Source organism: Peromyscus leucopus, unplaced genomic scaffold (assembly GCF_004664715.2).
Source record: "Peromyscus leucopus breed LL Stock unplaced genomic scaffold, UCI_PerLeu_2.1 scaffold_244, whole genome shotgun sequence".
Lineage (NCBI taxonomy): Eukaryota > Metazoa > Chordata > Mammalia > Rodentia > Cricetidae > Peromyscus > Peromyscus leucopus.
Genome location: NW_023505117.1, coordinates 112,917 through 136,436, shown reverse-complemented (window position 1 = coordinate 136,436; position 23,520 = coordinate 112,917). Strand labels below are relative to the sequence as shown.

At 46.1% G+C, this 23,520-nt stretch overlaps 1 protein-coding gene across 1 annotated transcript in view; it reads left to right on the top strand.

Moving 5' to 3' along the window:
* Positions 1-22,694, top strand: part of LOC114693810 (protein FAM124A) — a 51,877-nt gene extending 29,183 nt beyond the window's left edge. Inside the window, 4 exon segments of the mRNA XM_028870337.1 lie at positions 21,868-22,075; positions 22,078-22,269; positions 22,272-22,571; positions 22,574-22,694. Of these exon segments, the coding sequence (XP_028726170.1) occupies positions 21,868-22,075; positions 22,078-22,269; positions 22,272-22,571; positions 22,574-22,650 (777 nt within the window). The 3' untranslated portion in view covers positions 22,651-22,694.
* Positions 22,695-23,520: the final 826 nt, after the last annotated feature.

Below are 23,520 nucleotides of genomic sequence, written 5' to 3'. Positions count from 1 at the left end.
GGGCGATGCTTTGAAGTAGCCCCTCACCACCACCTGGAGTGCTTTTTTTTTTTAGGGAGCTGTGTTGTGTCCAACCTTTCCAGACTGCTACCCTCAAGCTCCTTTCTCCTGTACCCCAGCATGGGTGTGTCCCACACTCATCAGAGACAAGCGATTACAGTCCAAACTCAAAATTAAACATGGAAGTTAAAGAATGCCTACCCCTGGCTTTACCCGACCACTGCTTTCCAAGCCAGGCCTCTGAGACCATAGGTCATTCAGTCCCATGGGAAGAGGGTTTTGTTTTTCCTGCACTGCTTTGGGTTTGGAGATGTAGCTCAGGGGTAGAACACTTCCTACATGCCCCAGACACTGGCCTCTGGCTCATCACCAGTAAGGCCTCAGCCTCTATGATCCTTTTCATGTTGACTGACTACTGAAGAGAAAGAACCAGTAGCCCCTGGGGCCTCAGTGACTCTGGGGGAAAAATTGTGCCTGCTGGGATCACAGGTAAAGTTTCACCATTTGGGTTGACTGTGGCTTTAAGCACCAGAACTTCCCCCCCCCCCCACATGATGAGGTAAAGTGATACAGTTCAGATGACTGGATCCAAACTGCATCCAGGGCACCTTGCTTTATTATTGAATAAACTAAACATTAGCCTTTGCTCTTGAAATGTGTGGAAAAACAATTCTGCATCTGAAGACTACAAGTTTTTTTATGCAAAGTATGGCAGTTGCACCAGTAAAAGTTAACAAAATGCGAAGGACTTATATTTGTACTAAAAGACCCAAATGTATGTGATGGCTGCTGTAGAGATCACTTCCTCTCCAGAGCCATGAATTGTCCTCTCTTGATCCTTCTAGTAACATAAATGAAAGGACAAGCGTAGAAGGCTCGGCCTGGACTCCGCCTCCAAGGAAACACTGAAAGGTGTCAAAGGTCATCTACACATTTCAGTGATTATAAAGTCTGTCTAGGTGCAGGCTTTTGAAGATGAGGAATTACTGGAAGAGAAAGAAAAGTGATTCTTACCTTGGGACTAAGGAATGCAGAACTTCTCTTTAAGCCAGTTTAGTGGCGGCATGTTCAATACCTCAGGCAGAGGCAGTAAACAGCACCTCCCAGTTTTGGAGAATGGTCACTGTTGACCTGTTTTGGTGCAGAGAACAGCCTCCTGCTGTAAACTGAGGTGCACACCTGTCCATCTCTTTAAGTTACTTTCCAAAGTAAGAATGTATAGTTCGATTTAAAAAAAAAAAAAAAAATAAGATATCAGGGCCACAAGAGGAAAGGCACTGAAGAAAATACCTTTTATTTATTTATTTGTTTGTTTGTTTATTGGCACAACTGTTCCTACGCTAGTTACTTTTCTCACTGCTGTGACAGACAGAACCCTGAGGAGGGGCTTGTTTGGACTCACTGTGTCGGGAGGGCATGACGGCAGGAAACTTGAAGCTGTGGCCTCAGGAGCATGCGGCTTTCCGCTCACATCTCAGCAGATCAGGAAGCCACCGAGGAGCGTGTGCAGGTGCTCAGGCAGCTTTCTCCTTGTTCTCTTTTTATTCAGCATAGGACCCCATCACAGACAATGGTGCCACCACTGTTAGAGAGAGTCTTCCCTCCTCAGTCAAGCCTCTCTGCAAATGTTCTCACAAACACCTCCCAGGCATCTCCAGGCATGTCTTTTTTTTTTTTTTTTAAGATTTATTTATTTATTTATTATGTATACAGCATGTATGACTGAGGCCAGAAGAGGGCACCAGTCTCATTACAGATGGTTGTGAGCCACCATGTGGTTGCTGGGAATTGAACTCAGGACCTCTGGAAGACACACCGACAGTCAGTGCTCTTAACCTCTGAGCCATCTCTCCAGCCCCTCCAGGCAGTCTTAATCCAGCCAAGGTGACAGTCAAAATTAGCCGTTACAGTTCCCTAAAGCTCTTTTCAGATTATACTTTTTAAGACAAAATGCTTGTGCCGTGGATGTAGTTCTACACTGTGGAAAATCTCGATTGTGTAGTTTCTCAGTTGCCTTGTTCAGATTGAGATCGCATTTCCCTTCTCCCCTCCACTTTGTCCAAACTCTGTGTCTAGGAGCCTCTTCCTCTCTTTGTAACTCTTCCAGCAGAGAAAAGAATGTTTGATTTTTGTTTTTTCTATAAACAACTCGGCTCCTCCCTGAACTCTACATTACTCAAGAAGGGGAGTATCTAGTCAATACGAGGTGTCTTCCTTTTTGTGTACTCATAAGCAGATATCACATTTTTAAAAAAGACTTAAGATGCCTGATAAAGACACACACTTAGCACAAAGAGTAATAGCCACTAGATCCATGAGGATCTGAAGTAGAGAGTCATGTTGACATGGCTTAATGGTTAGGAACCCTTGCCTCTTTTTTTTTTTTTTTTTTTGTTTTGTTTTGTTTTGTTTTCTGAGACAGGGTTTCTATGTGTAGCTTTGTGCCTTTCCTGGAACTCGCTTTGTAGACCAGGCTGGCCTCGAACTCACATAGATCCACCTGCCTCTGCCTCCTGAGTGCTGAGATTAAAGACGTGCGCCACCACAGTCCAGCTCCCCCTTGCCACTCTTATGAAGGACCCAGTTTGGTTCATAGCATCCACATTGGGTGGTTCATAACTACTTGTAAGTCCAGCTCCTGTGAGTCTAACACCTTCTGACCTCTTAGAGCATCCCCACGCTTGTGCACCTATCCATGTACAAACACACACACATAAAAACAAATAAGAATAAATATTTCTAAGATTTAAAAAGCAGGCATCCTGCCACAAAGAGTTGCTGTCTGTCAAAATGAGCTTCGAGGCAGAGTCCTGAAAATGTCTTCATTGAGAGATGGCGATCACATGCACAGTGGCTGCTTTAGTCATTTTTGTTCAGCCTGGACATTGACCAGACACTCAGTCCTAGAGTACTAATCCAGACACAGCACCCGCTACTATAACTAACCCTCAAGGCATTGCTCGAATCACACTCTCCTGGAATCTGTAGGTCATGAGGAAATTATATCGTGCGTAACTTTAACCAGTTGGTCATTCAGACAATTCATAGGCTGCCTTCTCCATGCCAGGCACTGTGATCTCTGAATGCAGCCAACCAGAAGTCCCTTCCTTAGTGAAATTGTCTTCTAGCAGGGGAATCAGATAACAAAAAAGAAATACAATAAAAACTATAGAATATGTTAGGAGGGGAGATGCTGGGGGAAAAAATCCACCTATCTTCTAAAACTTCAATTATGAAGATTCTATTCATAAAAGCAATGTTTATTAATCCATCAGAGTCTAAAAGTTTTCAGTTAACTTCAGTCAAGCAAGAACTGTCCTTGTGTATGCTAAGATTTCCTGGTAAGCTATGCCAAAAACTTCAGAACACGTGTAAACATCCTTTGGGATGAAATGATCATATTCATTTTTCAAATACATTTTTCTGCCTTTGCATAGTGTACGTTATACAAAATACAGTCTTTGGAAAGTTCTGAAATGTAGGTCGTTTTTGTCTGAACCTAGCATGTTGCTTAGCTGAAATCTTCGTTGTGGGAATTGAGTGGATCTGTGACTGCTTAGACTGCTCCAAAGGAGAATAACACCCTGGAAAGCAAAGAAGGTACCTGGGACGGGAAGGCGGGCTGCACCTGAGTCATTGTGTGCTGCCGCTCATTTCCTGTCACTTTCTAAAGCGTGAGGTTGCACGGGTTTCCTGTTATATAAATTCCATGTCAACAAGATGGTTTTCAGTGTTCTCCTTTCCTGCAGGGTTGGCATGCATGTAACTGAAATAGAATTTAGCGGTTTATGAGAAACTGCTTCTACTGAAGCACTTAGTGGAGGTTGAGGAAAAGGGTGAAGCTGCCCCTTCTGTGGCAGGGGCTGGGCAGCTCTATATTTTGCTGAGATATCCCCTCCCCAGCAGGCCTTGGTTGAAAGCCACTCTACCCATCCACAGCTGGAGCTGGTGTACTGTGTTGGGCTGACCCAGCCTGACTTTGCTGGCTGTAGCTGGTGTACTGTGTTGGGTTGACCCAATCCATCCTCCTTGGGTATAGCTGATATATAGTGTTGGTCTGACCCAGTCTGGCTTCCCTGGCTGTAGCTAATACAATGTGTTGGGCTCCAGGCTAGAGCTGATATACCTAATGTGGGCTTCCCACATGCAAAAACTTGGCATCAGACAGAAGCTGCATTTTACACTAGGGAGGGAAAACTGTCCCACTTTGAGTGGAAGGAATGGCTCTCACTTGCAGAGAAGAGACAAGGTCTCAGAGTTGCAGCTCCACATATCCTGGGGCTGTGGTCTCGCACCTATAGGTGTCTCCTCGGTATATTAGCTGCCTTTGCCATGGCTGTGACAAAATGGTGGACAAGAATGACTTGTCTCTGAGAAAAGGTTTAATCCTTATAGTTCAAGGGAGACAGTCCACCATGGTGGGGTGACAAAAGCCAGAAGCAGCTGGTGACATCGCCTCTGCAGACAGGAAGCAGAGAATGGACAGAAAGGGAAGTGCGGCTATCAAACCTCAAAACCACCCCTAGTGACCCACGTCATCCAAAGAGGCTACCTCCTAAACATATTTTGTTAAGCTTCCAACAGTGGCATCATCTGAGAGTATGTTCCAAACACATGAGCTACGAGGACATTTCACACTCAAAACAACAACTCACCACAGGTGTAGTGTAGTCTCTTAAATGAATTCTCCCTTTCTTCATGTGGCATGTGGTAGGTGTTTGTTCTTAATAGCCAAAGGAGAGTGCACTTAGTAGTTTCATAGACAAAACTCAGCACTTGAGCTCCATCTTCTAGAGAAACTATCTAGAGGAAAAGAGGGATGGCTGATTAAAAATATACACACTGGGCTGCCTGGCCACTGCAGGTAAAGGTGGCCTCTATGGTGGAAAATAGCAATATGTATTATATTGCCCTACTGATCTCTTTCAGTAAGAGAGAAAGGAACTTCAATTTTGCATGCAGACAGATTGCAATGAGCCTATGGGCATAGGCTATTGACTATTACCTAGTCATCCTAAGAAAAATCATTTCTAGCCAGGAAGCGTCTCAGCTAGACATCAGCTAAAAGCTCAAATATCATTCCTGGTTTTCCTCGTAAGAAGCCATGTGTGCTTCTCTGCCATTCAACCAATGACCTTACATATTATTTATAGTCAGAGATGACCCTTCAAAACCAAGTGTGTGTTCTAAACAAGTTTTTCTTTAAAAAAAAATTATTCTTATTTTGTGTGTTTGGGTGCTTACCTGCATGCATGTCTGTGAACCCATGTATGAGCACCCCATTGATGCCAGGAAAGACCATCAGATCTCCTGGGCTAGAGAACAGAGATAGACGAAGATGAAAGAAGATAACCACAACACAGCCCAAGAATGAAGGCAGTGTGTGCCCAGAGCACCACCTAAGCGAGAGAGTATTTCCAATAGAGGTTCATCCTCCCTTTTTCTCAGGTATGAAAATGTCTACAGTAGAAAACAACTAATGGCATACTCACTCCTGGGAGGGAAGAGAGGACCCTCTTCCTAAACAAAATTATTACTATAGTAGCTCCGCACCACAGTTTTCACTGGGCTTCTTGGTTTAAGTTCTGCTGGATGTTAACACATCACTTTAACCATCTTTTTGTTATATATCTGCTACTTACACTCACTTCAAACTTCCAAATCAAACCACGTTATGGTGAATGAGTCTACATGCTACATAAATTATATAAAGACCATAGTTTCCCTGGGGAACTTACACAGCCTCTGTGGCTAATAAGCATGTGTATACATAATATTAATTTGTACATTATCCTCTGTTTGTTTTGGCTCAGCTTTCTTTCATTTAACTAGCGTTGCCGAGCACTATCCTCTAAGCCAGTGGTTCTCAACCCGTGGTCACAACCTTTTGTGGGAAAGCTAGATATAGATAACCTGCATATCAGATATTATTACATTTGACTCATAACAGTAGCAAAATTACAGCTATGAAGTAGCAACAAAAATAATTTTACGGTTGGGGTCACCACAAACATGAGGGACTGTATTAAAGAGTCACAGCATCAGGAAGGTTGAGAAAGCACTGTTCTGTGCCAAACCACCATCTTCTGACTCCTGCATGCAGAAGATCACCACTGCTGGACCTTTTGACTGCCGATGCTCCTTCATCAAATGAAAGTCTGGGCAGGGTCATTATCCCTCCTCAGCATCCAGCCTCTCTTCCTAGCCAGTTGTAACCTGCCCTGGTTACACATGGCCTAGTGGTTTGGGGACCAGCTAGGGTATCTAGGCTAGGGAGTGGGGACTCCACCATGCCTGTGAGGAAGCTGTCATTATGCTGGGTAAAGACTTTGGGGTGCAGCTGCTTTGGAGCCCCTCAGGCTTCTGCAGTAACTCCTCACCCAAGTTCCAGAAGTGAGCCCAATAAGCTTGTTGGTTCCCCAGGGTGAAATCAAACTCTGGTTTGTCATTGGACTTCATGAGGAGGGTAGAGACAATGCCTAGTCTCCTGTACTCCCCAGTGGGGGAAAAAAATTCACAGCAGATGGTAAATGTGTTTGTTAATGTCACTGTGCCTTGTAGTATTAAGGGGGAGGACAGTAAATGACTTTAGTAAAGATGGGTTTGTACATAGAGAAAACACAGGCAAGTTACAGAGGTCTGGGTAAGTTAAAGTGTGTAAAGAATGAGATTTGGAAATGATGGAGATGATATTCAAATTTCTAAAGTCAGAGTCTAATACACTGAGGTTAAACCTCTGCTTAAATCAATGGAGCCACTGATGACTGGTTCTTGTTAAAACAAAATCATCCGCACTTAATCCAGTTCAGTTGAAGATGTTTGTTTGGCCCCAGCTTCTCCGAATACTGCACAGAAGTAACAAGTATCAGACTGGACTAAGTGATCTCCTGTGTGCTCCACAACTGGAGGCTGTGCTGACGGTCACAGAAATTAAAAGGAAGACTCGGTGAGGTCCAGGGGGCTATCGCACATCTCAAATGTTCTGTATCTGTGGCACTGCACCTATTCTCTTGTTCAGGAGAGCCGTGGAGACCCCAGCTGGTGAGTCTAACCGTGTCAGGTCTACAAGAAGAGGGTCAACACAGAGGAATGCTTCCTCAGTGCTTTCTGGTGAAACCATGGTCAAGCAAGGCCTTGACTTATTATCTTCACGTGAAGGGAACAGCTAGCAAAGGGGAGTCCAGAGGAGCCAATGGTCCCTCCCAAACCCAAGTGACACTGAGGACCTGATCCTAAGCTGGCTTAGCAGTAAAACACAGTGGCCATCCAGAAGCTGTGGTGCACGCCTTTGATCCATCCCAGCACTCTGGAGACAGAGGCAGTGGATTTCATTGAGTTCAATGCCAGCCTGGTCTACATAGAGAGTTCCAGGAAAGCCAGGGACATAGACCTTATCTCTCATAAAACAAATGGAACAGTTAGTTAATGCCACCTTCATGGTCTTAAACATCCAGCAAAAAAATATAACCAAAGACTCAAATGATTAATGTGTTTTTTAATAGTCCAGTGGATTGCACTCCCAGATAATAGACAACAGTCTATATAAGATGCCATTTAGACAACTATGTCTTACTAATGATTTTTCTTCTTGATAAAGAAATGCTGCCTAGATACAATATTTCAGACCTGAGCTTAATTCCACACTGCCACAAGAGAGATAGGCCCACTATTGTTTTTTAGCCTAAAAGACAAATGATGATTAAATGTCTTCTCTCTCTTCCTCTCTAGCAGCCATCTGGGAGGGACATCATAGTGGGACTCTAAGTATCGTAACAGCTATCAAAGTGACTAAAAACAGATTCTGACTTCATCGCTGTTGAGTCTAGCCTTGTAGATCAAGAACAGTGAGGAGCACAAGTAGATGGATGCTCGTGTGAGCACATCATGAGAGTCCAAAGGACCTTGATTTAAACATAGCCCTGGTTCTGGTTTGTCCTGAATCCCTGCTGCACTGGGTAGCTTTGTGTTAACTTGACAGAAGCTGGAATCTCCTAAAAAGAGGGAACCTCACTTGACAAAAGGCCCCCATCAAAGTAACCTGTAGGCAAGCCTATAGGGCATTTTCTTAATTAATGATTGATTTGGAAGAGCCCAGCCCACTCTGGGTGGTACTGTCACTGGGCAGGTGGTCCTGGGTGTATAAGAAAGCAGAGCAAGCCAGGAAGCAGCATTCTTCCATAGCCTCTGCTTCAGGGGCCTTTTGCCTCCTGATTCCTGCCCTGACTTCCCTTCATGGTTTGTTATGAGCTGTAAGGTAAAATAAATCCTACACACACACACACACACACACACACACACACACACACACACACACACACACACACACAAAAAGAGGAAGATGCAAACGATTGAGGATATATTAATAAGGACAAAGAGAAAGTTTCCAGGGCTTGATCACTATTGAAGTCAGTTTTACAGCCTCCCAGTGTTCTTAAAAGATGGGCTCTAATCTTCACATGAGAAAATGGGGTCAATCAGAACAGTTTATCTTTTGGATACAGCCTCAGACTCCCACTGAAATTTTGGTGTGACTGTCTTTCCTCTGTGTCTGGTGGGATGGGAGAATCCAGAAAGCTAGCCTGCTAATTGCTTTCCCTTCTACCAGATGTCCACCCTTGGCACAGTCCCATGGTGGCAGGAACAGGATTGTATGGCATGAACATGTAGAACCAGGACTTCAGGAGGATATAGAGACTGGAGGCTTGTGGCTCATGAGTCTTGCTGTAGGTCCATGGAAGCCAGAGAGGGAACCTACCTGCCTTGAAAGATGGACCATGAATGATACTGTAGGTACATGGAAACCAGACAGAAAACCTACCTGTCTTGAAAGATACTTTGAGGTCTCAGTCTCTGTTCTGTTGCTGTGAAGAGACACCATGACCAAGGCAACTCTTATAAAAAGAAAGCATTGAATTGGCGGCCTGCTTACAGTTTCAGAGCTTAGTTCATTATCATCACGGTGAGGAGCATGGCGGCAGGTATGATGCTAGAGCAGTAGCTCAGAGCTATATCCTGATCCACAGGACAGTAGAGACAGAGACAGAGAAAAACGTGGGCCTGGTGTGGGCTTTTGAAAACCTCAAAGCCTCCCAGTGACACACTTCCTCTAGAAAGACCACACCTCCTAATCCTTCTAATTCTGTCAAAGAATTCTACTCCTAGTGATTAAGCATTTTAAATATAGGGTCTATGGGGCCATCCTTATTCATCCACCACAAAGGTCTAATAGTGCAACCACTTGCGAGTACTGTTGCTGACCTCTGACCTCCCCCTTCAGTTGCCTAGCTGCCTTGCAGTCAGGCCTTTGGTACTGCACTCGAGTGGGACATTCCAAATGGCTGGATCTTCTAGTTCAGTGCTACCTTCTCTTACATGAACCCAAGAGCACCCCATTACCAGAGGACTGCAGAGGCAATGAAGTTTCGAGAAGTATAAAATTAGTTAAGTATGTAAGTAACAGAGGAGAACCACAGGCCTGGGAGAGCTGATAAGAAGTGGTGGGAATTGGCCATGGGGTTGCAGAGTCTGAGGAGGGTGGAATTAGATACTGATGTAAGTGCAAGGAGATGGGCCATAGAGCCAACCCCCTTACGTTGGGGAATCCCAGCTACAACAGCAGTAAAAGGGATCCTTGTCCCTCCTTGCTGGGACACCTCCCGGGCTCAGTCAGCTAGAAAGCATCCCCAAACTACTTGGAATGGAACACCAGTACTCCTGGTGAACTCTTGCCTAGTCTTAGAAAACCTTAGAATTAAGACTGAAAATACAATGGTAAATTAAACTCATAATACTGGCATTTTTATAGTAAGTTAGAAACATTTTTGTTTGGTACTTTAACGATTTGGTGAATTTTGGAGTGTCTTAGTTAGGGTGTCTATTGCTGTGAAGGGACACCATGACCATGGGAACTCTTAATAAGGAAAACATTTAATTGGGGCTGGCTTACAGTTTCAGAGGTTTAGTCTGTTATTGTCGGTGGGGAGCATGGCAGCGTGCAGGCAGACATGGTACTGGCGAAGGAGCTAAGGGTTCTACATCTGGATTAGCAGGCAGCAGGAAGAGAGAGAGAGACACTGGGTCTGGCTTGAGCTTCTGAAACCTCAAAGCTCCCCAATGACACACTTCCTCCAACAAGGCCACATCTTCAATAATGCCACTCCCTATGAGTCTATGGGGGCCATTTTTATTTAGACCACCACATAGAGAATTTAATCTTTAAATCAGGAACTTGTTCTGATTTTAAAATGTCATTTATAATTATCATAGGCTCTTTGCTTATCATGGTGCAAGCCCCTAGGTCCAAACCCTCAATACACCACCACCACCACAAAAAAAAAAAAATTAAGTTGAAGCACATGAGTTAAATTTTAGCAAATGTGTAAAATTGAAGCAATTTGGAAGATAATGGTCACTTGTTTAAATGTTTAGCTGATTAAACCTACAAGTTATTAAGTATTTGATTGTAGGTTTTATTGATAGGACTGCTGTGGGTAAGTCCAGTAAAAGACTGCTTACTTAGCATGAGTGAGGCCCTGGGTCCTATCCCAGGCATCCATCCCTAATGAAAACACAAGTCAATCCACTAAATACATAAATGCATCCAATGCATTTTTAATGTATTAGAGGAAATTAATTCAGCCTCAAAGGGCCCCTTTAAAGCAGTTCTTGCTAACATTTGCAGATTTGTTAATAGTGTAATAAGATTTGCAAATTGAACTGAAATCAACTATAAGCAAAATGGATAGCTTTGGGGGCTGGGGAGATGGCTGGGGGCTCAGAGCACTTGCTGTGCAAACATGAAGATGTGAGTTTGAATCCCCAGCACTCACATAAAAAGCCAGGCATGGCTGCATATGTCTGTATCCACAGTACTGGCAGATAGAGACCGGTGGATTCCTAGAGCTTGCTTGCCAGCCAGCCTAGCACAAAGGGCAAGCAAGCTTCTGGTTATTGCGAGGCCTGTCTCAATAGAGGAGGATAAAGAAAGGCAGGCAGAGCCCTGCTCTGACCTCCACATGTGGGTACAACAAGCACATAGATCCCCACCCACCCACCCATAAAAACTGAGTTCTAATTAACTCCATGTCATTATCATTATTATCTTGTGGTGCTAGAGAATGAACACATGGCTTCATGCTCACTAGGCAAATGTCCTAACTGAGCTAATTCCTTGCCCTAAATACTCAGCTTTAGAAGTAGCTTTTGGGGGCTAGCAAGATGATTTAGCAGATGTGGTGGTTTGGAATGGCCCCCACAGAATCATGTGTTTGAATGCTTGGCCCATAGAGCATGGCACTATCAGGAGGTGTGGCCTTGTTGGGGGAGGTGTGGCTTTGTTGGGGAGGTGTGTCACTAGTGGGGTGGGCTTTAAGGTCTGAGAAGCTCCAGCCAGTTCACTTCTGCTGCCTGGGGATCAAGATATAAAACTCTCAGCTCCCTCTCCAGCACCATGTCTGCCTACATGCTGCCATATTTTCCACCAAGATGATAAGGGACTAAACCTCTGAAAATGTAAGCCAGCCGCAGTTAAATGTTTTCTTAGTTGCCGTGGTCATGGTGTCTCTTCACAGCAATAAAAACCCTAAGCAGATAAAGGCACTTGCTACCAAGCATGATGACCTTGGGACCCACATAGTAAAGAGAAGTTGTCCACTGTTCACACATGCACTGTGGCACATGTACCACACACACACACACACAATGTAATTAGAAGGAGCTTTGGGTGGTGTTTCTTTTTTTGTTTGTTTGTTTTTTGGTGTGTGTGTGTGTGTTGTGTGTTGTGTGTGTGTGAGAGAGGAGAGAGAGAGAGAGAGAGAGAGAGAGAGAGAGAGAGAGAGAGAGAGAGAGGGAGAGAGAAAGCAGATCAAGAGCACTTGCATTGATGCTCTAGAATCTGAACTGATCTGAAATCAGTCTTCACTCTGGAAAATGAAAGATAAATTTAATTCCAGTTAGGACAGGTCCAGGTAGAACCAAGGTTTGTCCCAGCCCTATAGAAGTTCTAAGGACCTGATTACTAAGCCAGGAGAGTTAAGAATCAGTGAACAGCTCTGGGATCCTAGTCTAACTCACTGTGTTCCTGAAGTAAGCCTGCTGTAGGATGGGGATCTGCCCCACCCCCTTGAAGGCCATCTGTGACTCCAGGATTGTCCCAATTTCACTCAGAGACCCAGGCCCAGATTTGTCCTCCAGCCTTTGTCCCTAGGAGATAAAAATGGCTGATGTGTCTTCAGACAAATGCCAACTCACCCAATGTCAGATCATTGCGACACTGAAAATACATTTATCATTTATGCCATACAAAGCTGCTTGCATTTTACCTTGTCCTTGGTAAGATATCCTTTTGATATACCATCTTTTTTTGAATATTGCTGTGGGATGGTCTGTATGTCAAATTACTCTGATTGGTCAATAAATAAAACACTGATTGGCCAGTGGCTGGGCAGGAAGTATAGGCGGGACTAACAGAGAGGAGAAAAGAAAGAACAGGAAGGCAGAAGGAGTCACTGCCAGCTGCAGCCATGACGAGCAGCATGTGAAGACGCCGGTAAGCCACGAGCCATGTAGCAAGGTATAGATTTATGGAAATGGATTAATTTAAGCTATAAGAACAGTTAGCAAAAAGCCTGCCAAGGCCATACAGTTTGTAAGCAATATAAGTCTCTGTGTTTACTTGGTTAGGTCTGAGTGGCTGTGGGACTGGCAGGAGACAATGATTTGTCCTGACTGGGCAAGGCAGGAAAACTCTAGCTACAGAATATCAAGTTCTTCCCATCTCTAGGCCCTTCTGTTTCTGCACCTGCTTCTTAAATAATGAGCACTTCAGGGATGAGGTTTTCAAGTTGTTATTATTTAATATTTTCATTTAGTTTATCACCCAGAAAAGCCCACACAGATTTCTGGCCAGGAGAGAGCACCTTAGGGTGGATGGGAGTTCCTGAAACACTCCTAGGGCACCTCATATAAACACAGGAAACTTTGGGGTGCCAACCCCAATTCTGTGAAGTAGAGACACTGGCATTAGACCAAGCTCAGTAGTCAACACTATCTCCCAGTAGGTTTATGAGGAAAATTAGATCTGTCTTTACTCTTCAGTCTCTCCAATAGCCATGACTACCTGTGCTCTGAAGAAGGCCCCTGGAGCTTTTGTGCAGCTTGGGCTGTGAGAACTCTGGAGAGTTCTTTGTTCTGTGAGAGTCAGTCGATCTCCTCTGATGTAAGCAGTCTTGGTGTTCTGGGCATTCAAGTTACAAATGTATTCAGTAGCTCTCTGTTTTAAGTGAATGAAAAGATGAGCTCACAAGAGCGAACTTCTAAAGCTGTAGAAATGGTTGGAACTGATGAGGTTCAAGGCAAACAAGCAAGTTTTGTTGTAAAAACAGATTTGTAGATAAGAACAAGGTAAAAGGTTATGGAGAAGGAGATGTGGCAGTGAAATTCCATTGCCGTATTCTTCCCCAGACAGGTGAACTAAGAAGACAAGTTCACTGTAACTTAGTCAAAATACTTGTGTAAAAATGGAGGAGCGCATGCTAAGTGAACTGCCATAGCTGGAGACTAGACAAGGAGGAAAACCGTGGTCCCCTCCCCATAGCGCTCTGGGTCGTGTTCCAGAGCCAACTTTTGGGGCTGTCAAGTTGCAAACACTTACTTCATGTAGATCAGCAAAAAGTGTTCTTACGGTTCTAGAAAGAGTCATGTGTCGTCACGAAAACACATAGCCACTCAAGCCAGCCATTTCAGTGGCCATAGAAACGGCTATGGAACCTTGAAAAAGAAAAGCAAAAGCTGAGGCATGAGGAGCCATTAGAAAGTCAAAGAAGTCACAGCTCTGGCTGGACATTAAAGTCACCTGAGGAGCTTCATACGCCCTGCCTGCCGCCCCCACCCCACCCCAGAGGCTGTTTCTGCTGCCACAGATTTGGATTTTTTTTTTTTTGATATATTTTTTAAAGCCTCCCAAATGCACTCAGGATTGTGAAGTGCTGACCCGTGCCACAGGATTAAATTCAACTATTCTGTTCCTCCTGGCATATGTTGGTGACAACTTCAGTCTTGAGACATTTTCTCCAGTATCATTTCTGGCAAAAACATGTAGCCATTTGTCCAAATGGCGCTGTGGATTGCCCAAGTTTAAGGTGCCAGGAGTTTACCAGCTGTTGTCTAAGCCGTGATATAAGCCCGGCCAAGGCCAGTGGAGGTTTGGGAGATGTTTGGCGGGCCGCTTCATTAGTATTCCTTTTCCGCTGTGGTCAGCCGGCCCCGTCTTCCAGTAATGCTGCCTTTGAATTCTAATGGCCTATTTCTAATCTATGGAAGATGGTAGAGATTCAGTTATTCATGAATGAATGCTTTCAAGTCCAGGAAAAAAAAAAACCCACCACAATAACAACAAAACAACACAAAGCTTCCCCATGGTTGACGCTTTCTCCATCAGACTAGCCTCTTCCCTCCTCGAGGCAGACTGGGTGGTCCAGTTGAACAGAACCAGCCCTCCTCCCACCCATATGAGGAGCTGCAGGCATGCGAGTGGGCAGCAGGGCATGCCGCCTTCCTGTCCTTGCTGACTGCCTGTTGTCTTTGCCCTATGAGCCATGAAATGGCCAAGAGCCAGTGAATGGCATGTGGCCTTGCCCCAGGCTGGTGTTGCCATGGCTTTAAGAGGGTCAGAGGAAGATGACCAATGGCCAAGAGCAATGCCCCAGGCTGGTGTTGCCATGGCTGACAATGGCCAGAGATGCCCCAGGCTGGTGTTGCCATGGCTTTAAGGCTGGCCAAACTGAAAGAGACAGGCAGACAGTAATCCTAATTCATGCTTAGGTGAGAGGTTGATAAAATTAGAGCATTGATTTTACAGTCTATAGGAAAAGCAATTGGCCAAAGTCAACAAGCTAAAGGCCGTAGGCTAAATATGGCCCGCTATCTGTTTTTGTAAGTAAATTTTTATTAGAATACACAAACAAGAATGGAACCTCCATAGTGTCAGTTGTTTAATAATCAAGTTTTATTGTTGCATATACACACAAAGCAGCTGAAATAACTAAACTGCTGTTTTTGTAAATTTGTATTCACACACACACACACACACACACACACGGACTGACAAGGGGTCAGGGGGCAGAGGCTCATTCTTTGGAAATGTGGACTGCCACACTAGGCCTGAAAACACAGCACAGGGGTAAGGGTGGGAATGCACTCTGAGCCTAGAAGGGCAAGGGGCTGTTTTACATGCCACTCCTGGACTCACTGTGATCCCACAAACCCTATCTCCCCTGACAGACTTCGAGACATGAGTGGCAGGGATCCTTATACTGGTGCTGGCGGGAGAGTGAAGAACGCCCCAGGGACAATTGAAAGACTGGTTGCTCTCCATATGTACATTTGTGACGAGTGTGTGTGTGTGTGTGTTGCGTGCGTGCGTGCGTGCGTGCGTGTTGATTGATGATGTGATGATGATGATGATGATGATGATGATGAGGCGGCTCCCAGCACTCCTAGGAGTCTCTCCCTCCTCGGTGTCCCCCAGACCCCCCCTTGCTCCATTTTCCCAGTGGTGCCAACTGTTGTTACCAAAAGCAAGGTTCCCGAGGCAAGGCACTTTCGCAGATGAACAGTTGTTCTCTACCATTAGCTGTAGCTGCTGTCTTAGTTTAATACCAGAATCCTTGGGACTTTTCCTACTCAAAACAAATGACAAGGCCAGGCACGGGGGTGGTGCGCCTTTAATCCAGCGCTCAGGAGGCAGAGCCAGCGATCTCTGATTTTGAGCCCAGCCTGGTCTACAGAGCTCGTTCCCACAGCAGATTATTACAGAAAAACCCTGTCTCAAAAATCAAACCAAAACAAAAAAAACCAAGTTATTATATTCATATTATTTAACATACACATAAAGCACTTAAAGTGACCTCGACAGAGTTTTAGAAGCAAGTTTCCTGCGCACGCTTTGCAGGTACGGCAGGGGTGAGGTCGGAAGACAACTTTCAGGACTCAGTTGCCTCTTTTTACTACTAGAGTTCTGCTTGGATCAGACTCTGTCATGCTTGCTAGCAAACAGAGTCACTCCCACAACTCATTCTTAAAATAGCACACAGCAGCAGCAATTAAAAAAAAAAAAAACATGTAATGTCTTTATTAAAAATAAAAGTGTTAAAAAATAAAAAATGTTGAATCATGAAAAACAAAACAAAGAAATAATAAACACAAGTTTCCAGGTGGGTTGGTAATATCTGTGATGCTTATGTTTTCTTTAAAGTATTAAGTCCACAATATGTCCAAAGGACAGGCACTTCACACACAGAGTCATCTGCATGGTCAGTGGGCATGGAAAGGTGCCCTTGAAGTCAGGCATGGTGGTCCAAGTCTGTAATTCCAACCCTTGGGGCCGCAGCAGAAGGAATTTGAGCTAGCCTGGGCTAGATAGGGAGACCCTGGAGACAGAAGTGGCGTGGTCATTAGAGAAATACAAATTAGTATAAAGATGAAGCACTATTGCCCACCAGAAGGACTAAAACTAAATACAATGATAATACCAGATCTTGGTGAATGTGAAGTAATTGAAATACATTTAAATTCCTGGCAAGAATTTACATTTTTTACCATCAATTCTGGAGTGTTTAAAAGTACCTATTAACACTAAAATATGCATATCTGGTGTCTAGAAATCCTGTTCCTGTTAATGTGCCAAGAGACTGAATACTTCTTACTGCGCAGAAGAGAGGTGGCCGATGTTTTCTCAGCATCCTGTCGCACTTTGCCTCAGAGGAAGGGCAGGTGTCTAAGCAGAGATAGATAGCAGTGTTCGTGAAGACGTGAATGAAGCTTTGGTGTTTCAGAATAGAACTGGACGGTCCCGATGGCCAGAGCGCACAGGATGGGATTTCAGAAAGCACAGCTGACAGGAAGGAAGAGTCTTACGGCTAGCTTGCTAAGGAGGGTGTTAGCCTAGGGCCGCACCCAGGGGTTGCTCTTAGGAATCACTCAGCTTTGGGGAGGCGCCAGATGAAGACATAGTCTGTCAGGAGTTCAGCTGGGGTGAATCATCTTCACTTGGATGACATTTTACCAAAGCTGGGGAGGGAGTACATGCCTCTCTCTAGACCTGAGTCATGCGCCCGCCATTCTGAGGAGTAAAACTAGCACATTGCTCTAATCAATGGGCTTACAGGAGTCCTCACAGTTCCATAGTGGTGGAGAGGAAAGGGGGGTAGGAAATGACACTCCAGATAAATCGGCTTCAAACTCCTAACTTTTTTCTTTTTAACTTATTTTATGTGCACGGATGTTTTACCTGCATGTAAGTCTGTGTGCCACATGAGTGCCTAGGACCACAGAGACCAGACGAGGCGTCGGATCCTCTGGATCTGGACTTACAGACCGTTGTGAGCTGCCGTGTAGGTGTTGGGAGTCAAATGTGGGTCCTCTAGAAGAGCAGCCTGTGCTCTTCACTCTGAGTCATCTCCCCAGCCCCGAAAGTACGAGTATTCACACAGCCAGTCATCTGCTTCACAGTCTTCCAGCCTCCTGCTCAAAATGTCAGGGTCACAGATTGTACCTGGCTGTCTCCACCTAAGTTGACCTTGTCCTTCTCCTCTGACTCCGCCTTTTCCTCCTGACCATTCCAAAGGGACATAGGCTTTGGCCATCGATGGTATCCTTAGAAAGAATATGGACGCCTCCTAGAGGAAGGTGAGCGGAGAGCAAAGCCCACCTTCTTATGGGGAGCCCCTGCTGTACAGGAAAGCCCTGGGTTCCCATGACTCGGTTACCCAGTTTCCTTGAGGTGCCCCTCATGGTTATTAATCCTTGAGTTTAAAGGTCTGTCTCTGACTTATTAGACAGCAGACAGTGCTGTGCAGGCCATGGTTTTGCCAAGGTCAGAGCAAGAGAGGATGGCCTTATTCAGAGAGAGGAGGCGGAAGCAGGGCTTCCTGACCTTGAACAAGCTGGGAGACACTCCAGGCCCTGGAAGGGGGACCCAGTCACCTCTACGAGCATTTACAGAAGGAATGCTTCTACCACATGACAGGGAATGAGCCTCGTAAGAGCCTTTGAGAAAGGTGCTTCGGCTCAGGAGACGGTTTCACCTCACCAGAAAAACTGCCTCTGCTGCGGTCTCAGGACCAGCTCATAGCTGGATTCCAATTTCCTGGTGACAGGAGAAGCGCGGCCAGGTCTCCCTGGCTGCTTGCCCTCGGCAGATAATTTATGCATGCTGCTCTGCTGTGAGAGAGTTCCTTAAATAGTGAGGAAAGGAGCTTGTGAATTCCAGTGGGGGCATCCGGCCCACACTGTGCCCAAAGAAGGGAGGGTGGCCGCCTTCACACGGCTCCGCTTCACTGCCGGGGCTCACCGGGGCACCCCTGAGAGCTGGCAACCAAACACTGAAGGCCCAAGCTTCACTCTGGTAAATCCATGAGGGCAGAGTTTCTGAATTCACTCTCAGCCCCTGTTGTTCCTAGTCAAGTAGACAAGAGAGGCAGGAAACAGAGCCAGCCCCGGGGGAAACACGGCAGAGAGGCTCCATCCTTGGCACGGGTGAGCTGTCTTTAGTCAGATGAGATCCTGCTGGCTAAAGCTGGAGAACGGCCCAACCTGCAGCCAGGGAGATGCCCGTGTTCCTCAGCACTGCCTCTAAGATGGTGGTGTGGAGAGGCTCCACAGCCTCCTTCCCCAGGATGCCCACGGTTGTCCTTTAGCACTGTGCCAGCCTGAGTTTCACACGCCCAGCAGGCACCGCCACTGTACATGTTGTACCCCCCAGCCAAACAGAGTGGCTGCCAGCTTTCTTCAGAGCAGCAGGATGTGGTGTTTCTCTGGCCTCCTGCCCTCATGGCGTCGTAGAAACTAGAGAACACATGTGGGCTTGTGGAAAGCATGAATCCTCTGCTAAGTCCCACAGCCCACTGCCTGCCATGCTGGACTTTGAGCCAAATTTAATTCCATCGTGCTCCTTGAGAGTGACAGATTTGTATGTCCCTTAGCGGTCACTTGACTGGGAACCTTGATCTTCAGCATGCCCCGAAGCTGTGCCCACTGGCTTCCCTTTTCAAGTCGATCCAGACTGCATGCTCCCTCACTAAGAACCGGAGAGGTGCTGAAGCTGTGGATGCACTGTCGCTCATGCTTGTCAATAATCAAGCAACACTCAGGTGCCCAAGGAACTGTGTCTTTCCAGACTCTGAAGAAGTCGCCATCCTTCAGGGCTTTCTTCCCCCAACAAGCTCATCCTGTTTTCTCCCTTACCCAGCCAAGCTTAAATGATGGTGAAAATTGGTTTGTCTCACAACAGCTAACCAGTCTCCGGTGCACTTGGGCCTTGCATAATATCCTTTAAGCATTCATAATTTAGGCTCTGAGAAAAATATTGTATTGAATGTGTGGTGTACATATGTTTTTGTGTGGGTGCACATGTGCACATTCATGTAGAGGCCATGGGTCAACACTATGTGCTTTCACAAACTCTATCACCTTTTTTTTTTTTTTTTCTGAGATAAGGTCTCTCACTGAACCTGAGGCTTACCATTTCAGCTAGGCTGACTAGCCATTAAGCTCCAGGCATCTACCCATCTCCCTCCTCAGCCCTGGGATGGCAGACTCGTGTTTGTCTTTTTTTCCATGGCTGCCAAGGATCCAAACTCAGGTCCCCACAATTATGCAGCAAGCACTTTGGCACCTGAACCATCTCTGCAGCCCTGCAGAAGTCGTCTTGCCGCTGATTGACTTTAGTTCCTGAAGCTACACGTAATAAAAACAGCTTTGGGATGCCACTGTGACATGCAGGGCCCTGGAGATGGATGGAATAGGGTCAGCAAGTCATGGGGACAAAAGCCAAACAGGCTGCAGACTGAGCAATACAGAGAGAGACACCAAGGCAAACCATCCCAGGAGAGTCTGCTCTGAGTCCATGGCTGAGGACAGACTGTGTGTATCGTGCAGGTGGAGCTTAGGTCCCCAAAACATAAGAACTGGAGCATCATGGCAGTGGCTTCTGAATGGGCTCCCTGCCTCCATCCAACTCCCTTCCTTCCTACCACACCATCCTGCCAGGAAGACACCTACTTTTGACATGCCATGTCCTGTATTGTGTGTGATTCGGAACCCACCTCCACTGAAGTCTGCTCTGCCCCACTGGGAAGATGCATTCTCTCCCAGTACCCCTAGGGGCCAACCATCCCATCCTCTAGTCTCTGTTATTCTGCCTTCTATCATTTCAATGTTTAAAAAGTAAATTCCTGTGGTCAAACCAGAGTCGTTTCCATTGTAGCTGCCCCTCCTTTGCCCATGAGAAGTACTCAATGGATACATATTCTACTGAACAATGGCTCCTAGGTGGCTTGTGGAGACCAGGTTCCTCATTACTGGGGAAGGTGGGAATGTCTGTTATGAAGATGAGTGCTGCAGCCTGCTAGAAGGAAATGCCCCTCTTCTAGCTACCAAAGAAGATGACAGACGGGTCTGGGGGCAGCCACAGGCACCAGAAGTAAAACCCTGGCAGAAACTTTGTTATCTAGGGGATTCATAAATCAGGTGCACCTTTCCTAAATAAATCCAGACCCACTGTCCTCAAACCTATTGTTTAATTGAAACTTCGCATTATAATCTTGGTTCTGGGCCAGAGGAATCATTGGAGAGAAGCAGAGCGGGTGAAGTGTGTATGACCAAAGGGCCCGGTTTCACGCAGAGGGTACCAGGTCCTGGTGAACTACTAAGCTGAGCGGGGCTGGTGGGTGAAACATGAGCAGAGTGAGGAGATGAAGGGCGAAACCGTCTTCCCTATCAAGCGTCCTCACGATTCATCAGGAAGCAACCATTCCCTTCTTGTACCTAATTCCTGAAAGGTAAAATGTAGAAAGGAACCTGTAGTTCCTATGAGCATGTAAATAATGCTGACCCCCCCCCCCCCCCCCCCCCTCGCCCCAACACCTTCTCTTTGGTGGAAGCATACTGCCCATACTAGATTGTGTCTTGGTGTTAAGAAACTACTTTCTCTGAATAGAAACAGTCCCTCTTGGAAGGAGCTGCAGGAAGTTGAGTGTCTCAGGACACTGAGAAAGTTAAGAGTCACAAGGCCTTTCCAAGATGATAAAAACAGTAAAGAGTTGCTGGGGAGAGACTCATGGAGCTGCCTTCGAGTTGGGTAGGGATAGCAAAGGCTACAGCTTTCGAGAGTCATCCATCACTCATGCTAGGCCGGGCTTTTGTGGTGATACAGCTACTACGGAGTGGCTACTGTAAGTAACCTAGTGGACTCATTGGCCACCAAGCTGGACTTAATGTATCATCAGTACCCTATCTGGTCAAATAGATGTTTGCTCATGTCTCTCCAGGAAGAGTCACAAGACACCTGGGAAACCATACATGCTGGCATCTGGTCCCATGCTGATGTGATCTCAAATTGTTCAAGCATATCTCGATCTAGGGGTGAGGGGGATACGACTGGTTCCTCATTGTGACAGGAAATCACATTGCTTAAAGTCAACAAGTAAATGTACGAACAGACAAGTCCAAGGAATGAGAAGCCCTTAGAAATGTGAGAGAGTGTGGGCGGCATTTAGTCCTCCTCAGCTAAAGCCTTGCTGTGTGCACCAAGCTGGAGAGCAGAAACAGAGGTAGCAGAGCTTTGGGGAGTGCGGGGAGACGTCTAAGGATTCTCATCTCCATTTGTTGGCTCCTCTGCGCCTCTTTTCTTTGGTACATTCACATGTGGACTTTACACAGTACGATTCCCTGTCACAAGGAGGAGCCAGATGTATTTCTCAGTCTTGGAGACAGAGAGTTAGAAGTTTCCAGTGAATGGCATATGTTTCGTGCTGCATTTAACAGTGAGCCCCAGTGTCTCCTCTGACTAATGGAGCCCTCTCTCCACAGGCACAGAGGACACACAAGAAGGTCCCCAGGGGCAGCAGAGCACACCGCTCCTCTGAGAAGAGGCCTCATCCCACACCTTCGCCAACCATCGACATTGTAAGCACAGCACAGAGCATCAGCCAGACAGCCCTGCAGAACAGCCCATCCCTGGGGTCTAGCCCGGTGGCCCTGCTTCCCGGGGCAGGAGTGTACCCACAGTCAAGCACCTCCAACCTGCCTGGTCTTTCCAGAGGAGCAAGTCTTTGTTTTGTTTGCCCAGTGGAGGCCCCTCCCCAACTGAACCACAGCCACCACTGACTGGTTCCCAGAGACACAGTGCATCTGAGTGGAGACCCGGCCACCTCCTGTCCATTGATGACTTAGAGGGGGCCCAGGAGACAGATGTGGACACGGGCCTGCGGCTGTCTCTTCAGACCTGTCTGTGGTCTCTGCGTATTCTGCACCCAGTAGGTTTTTGCAACACAGTGGAGTCATCCCTCCCCTCCAAGAGATGTAGCAGCACTGGCCAGCACACAAGAGTCCCAAGGAAGGACCACTGCCTGTGGCCAGTGAGGTGAGCCCAGATACCTCCTGGGATCCCCATCCTTTCCTCACCAAAGGGTCTCCCAGCCCCGCAGAAATAACTGCTACTGCTCTCTCAGCTTCTGGTGTCTCCTTGCCCACAGAGTCATCCTCACAGCTCCCTTGTCAGGACTCCCAAGCCACACAGGTGGCCAAGATGTGCGCCTGCTCCCAGCAACAGCTGGTCCCGAGGACAATGACATGGAGGAGTTCTACATCTGAGCATGCCGTGGTTTTCAGCCAGACTCAGTCACAGAAACTTGGGTACCACTCCTCCTGCTCTTTGTTCACAGGGTGACCTTGGACCCATTTGCCTGCTCTGACAAGACTTAATTATCTATCTTGGGAGATGGTTAACATGTTTGCCATGTCATCTACCCTTAACTGATAGGTGACATATTTCTAAAGGCTCAGAAAAAAAAAGAACCTGACGTTTCTATGGAAATAAATTTTCAACACATTTAAGTCATAAAATCTATTTAATCTATTTTTGAATGCTCAATTATACAATTTAATGTTTCATGTAATTATTTGAAATTTTTAAAAAAACGTAGTCAGCCAGAGCTGATGTAACAGTTGCTCATACTATGAAAGTAATATAACTAAAGCCAAAATGTTGAACGGGAAAAGGACACCAAGTGACTCCTCTCAGAGCTCAGTGTGCAATAATACAGAACGCATGCCTTCCTGGTTCCCCACAGACAGTCCCACAGGGACCAGAGACCCTGGAATCCTGAAGTCCTGCTCCCAGGGGGATGTGCTGGCTTCGTAGGACAGCTGCCAACCTGTGTCAGACAGCAGAATGCCTTGCTTTGAAGCCATTCAGCGCTTGAAAAATCTGAGTTTACACACAACTGCCGAGTAAACCTTATAAGGGTTTAGCATGAGTAACCAATGCCTTGCACACTTACAAAATAATCTGAGTTATGAAACGTAGTTTTGCACACTCTTCCACAGCCGGTCCATGGGAGCAAGCAAGCCTGTAGACCGTCCCCTCTGGACTGGTTTGTGTAAGAGGACTCATTGCCTGCAGCTGCAAGTAGCAGGTTATGAAGTGTGATAGGGAAATGGGTGTGAGATTCTCTGACTTAA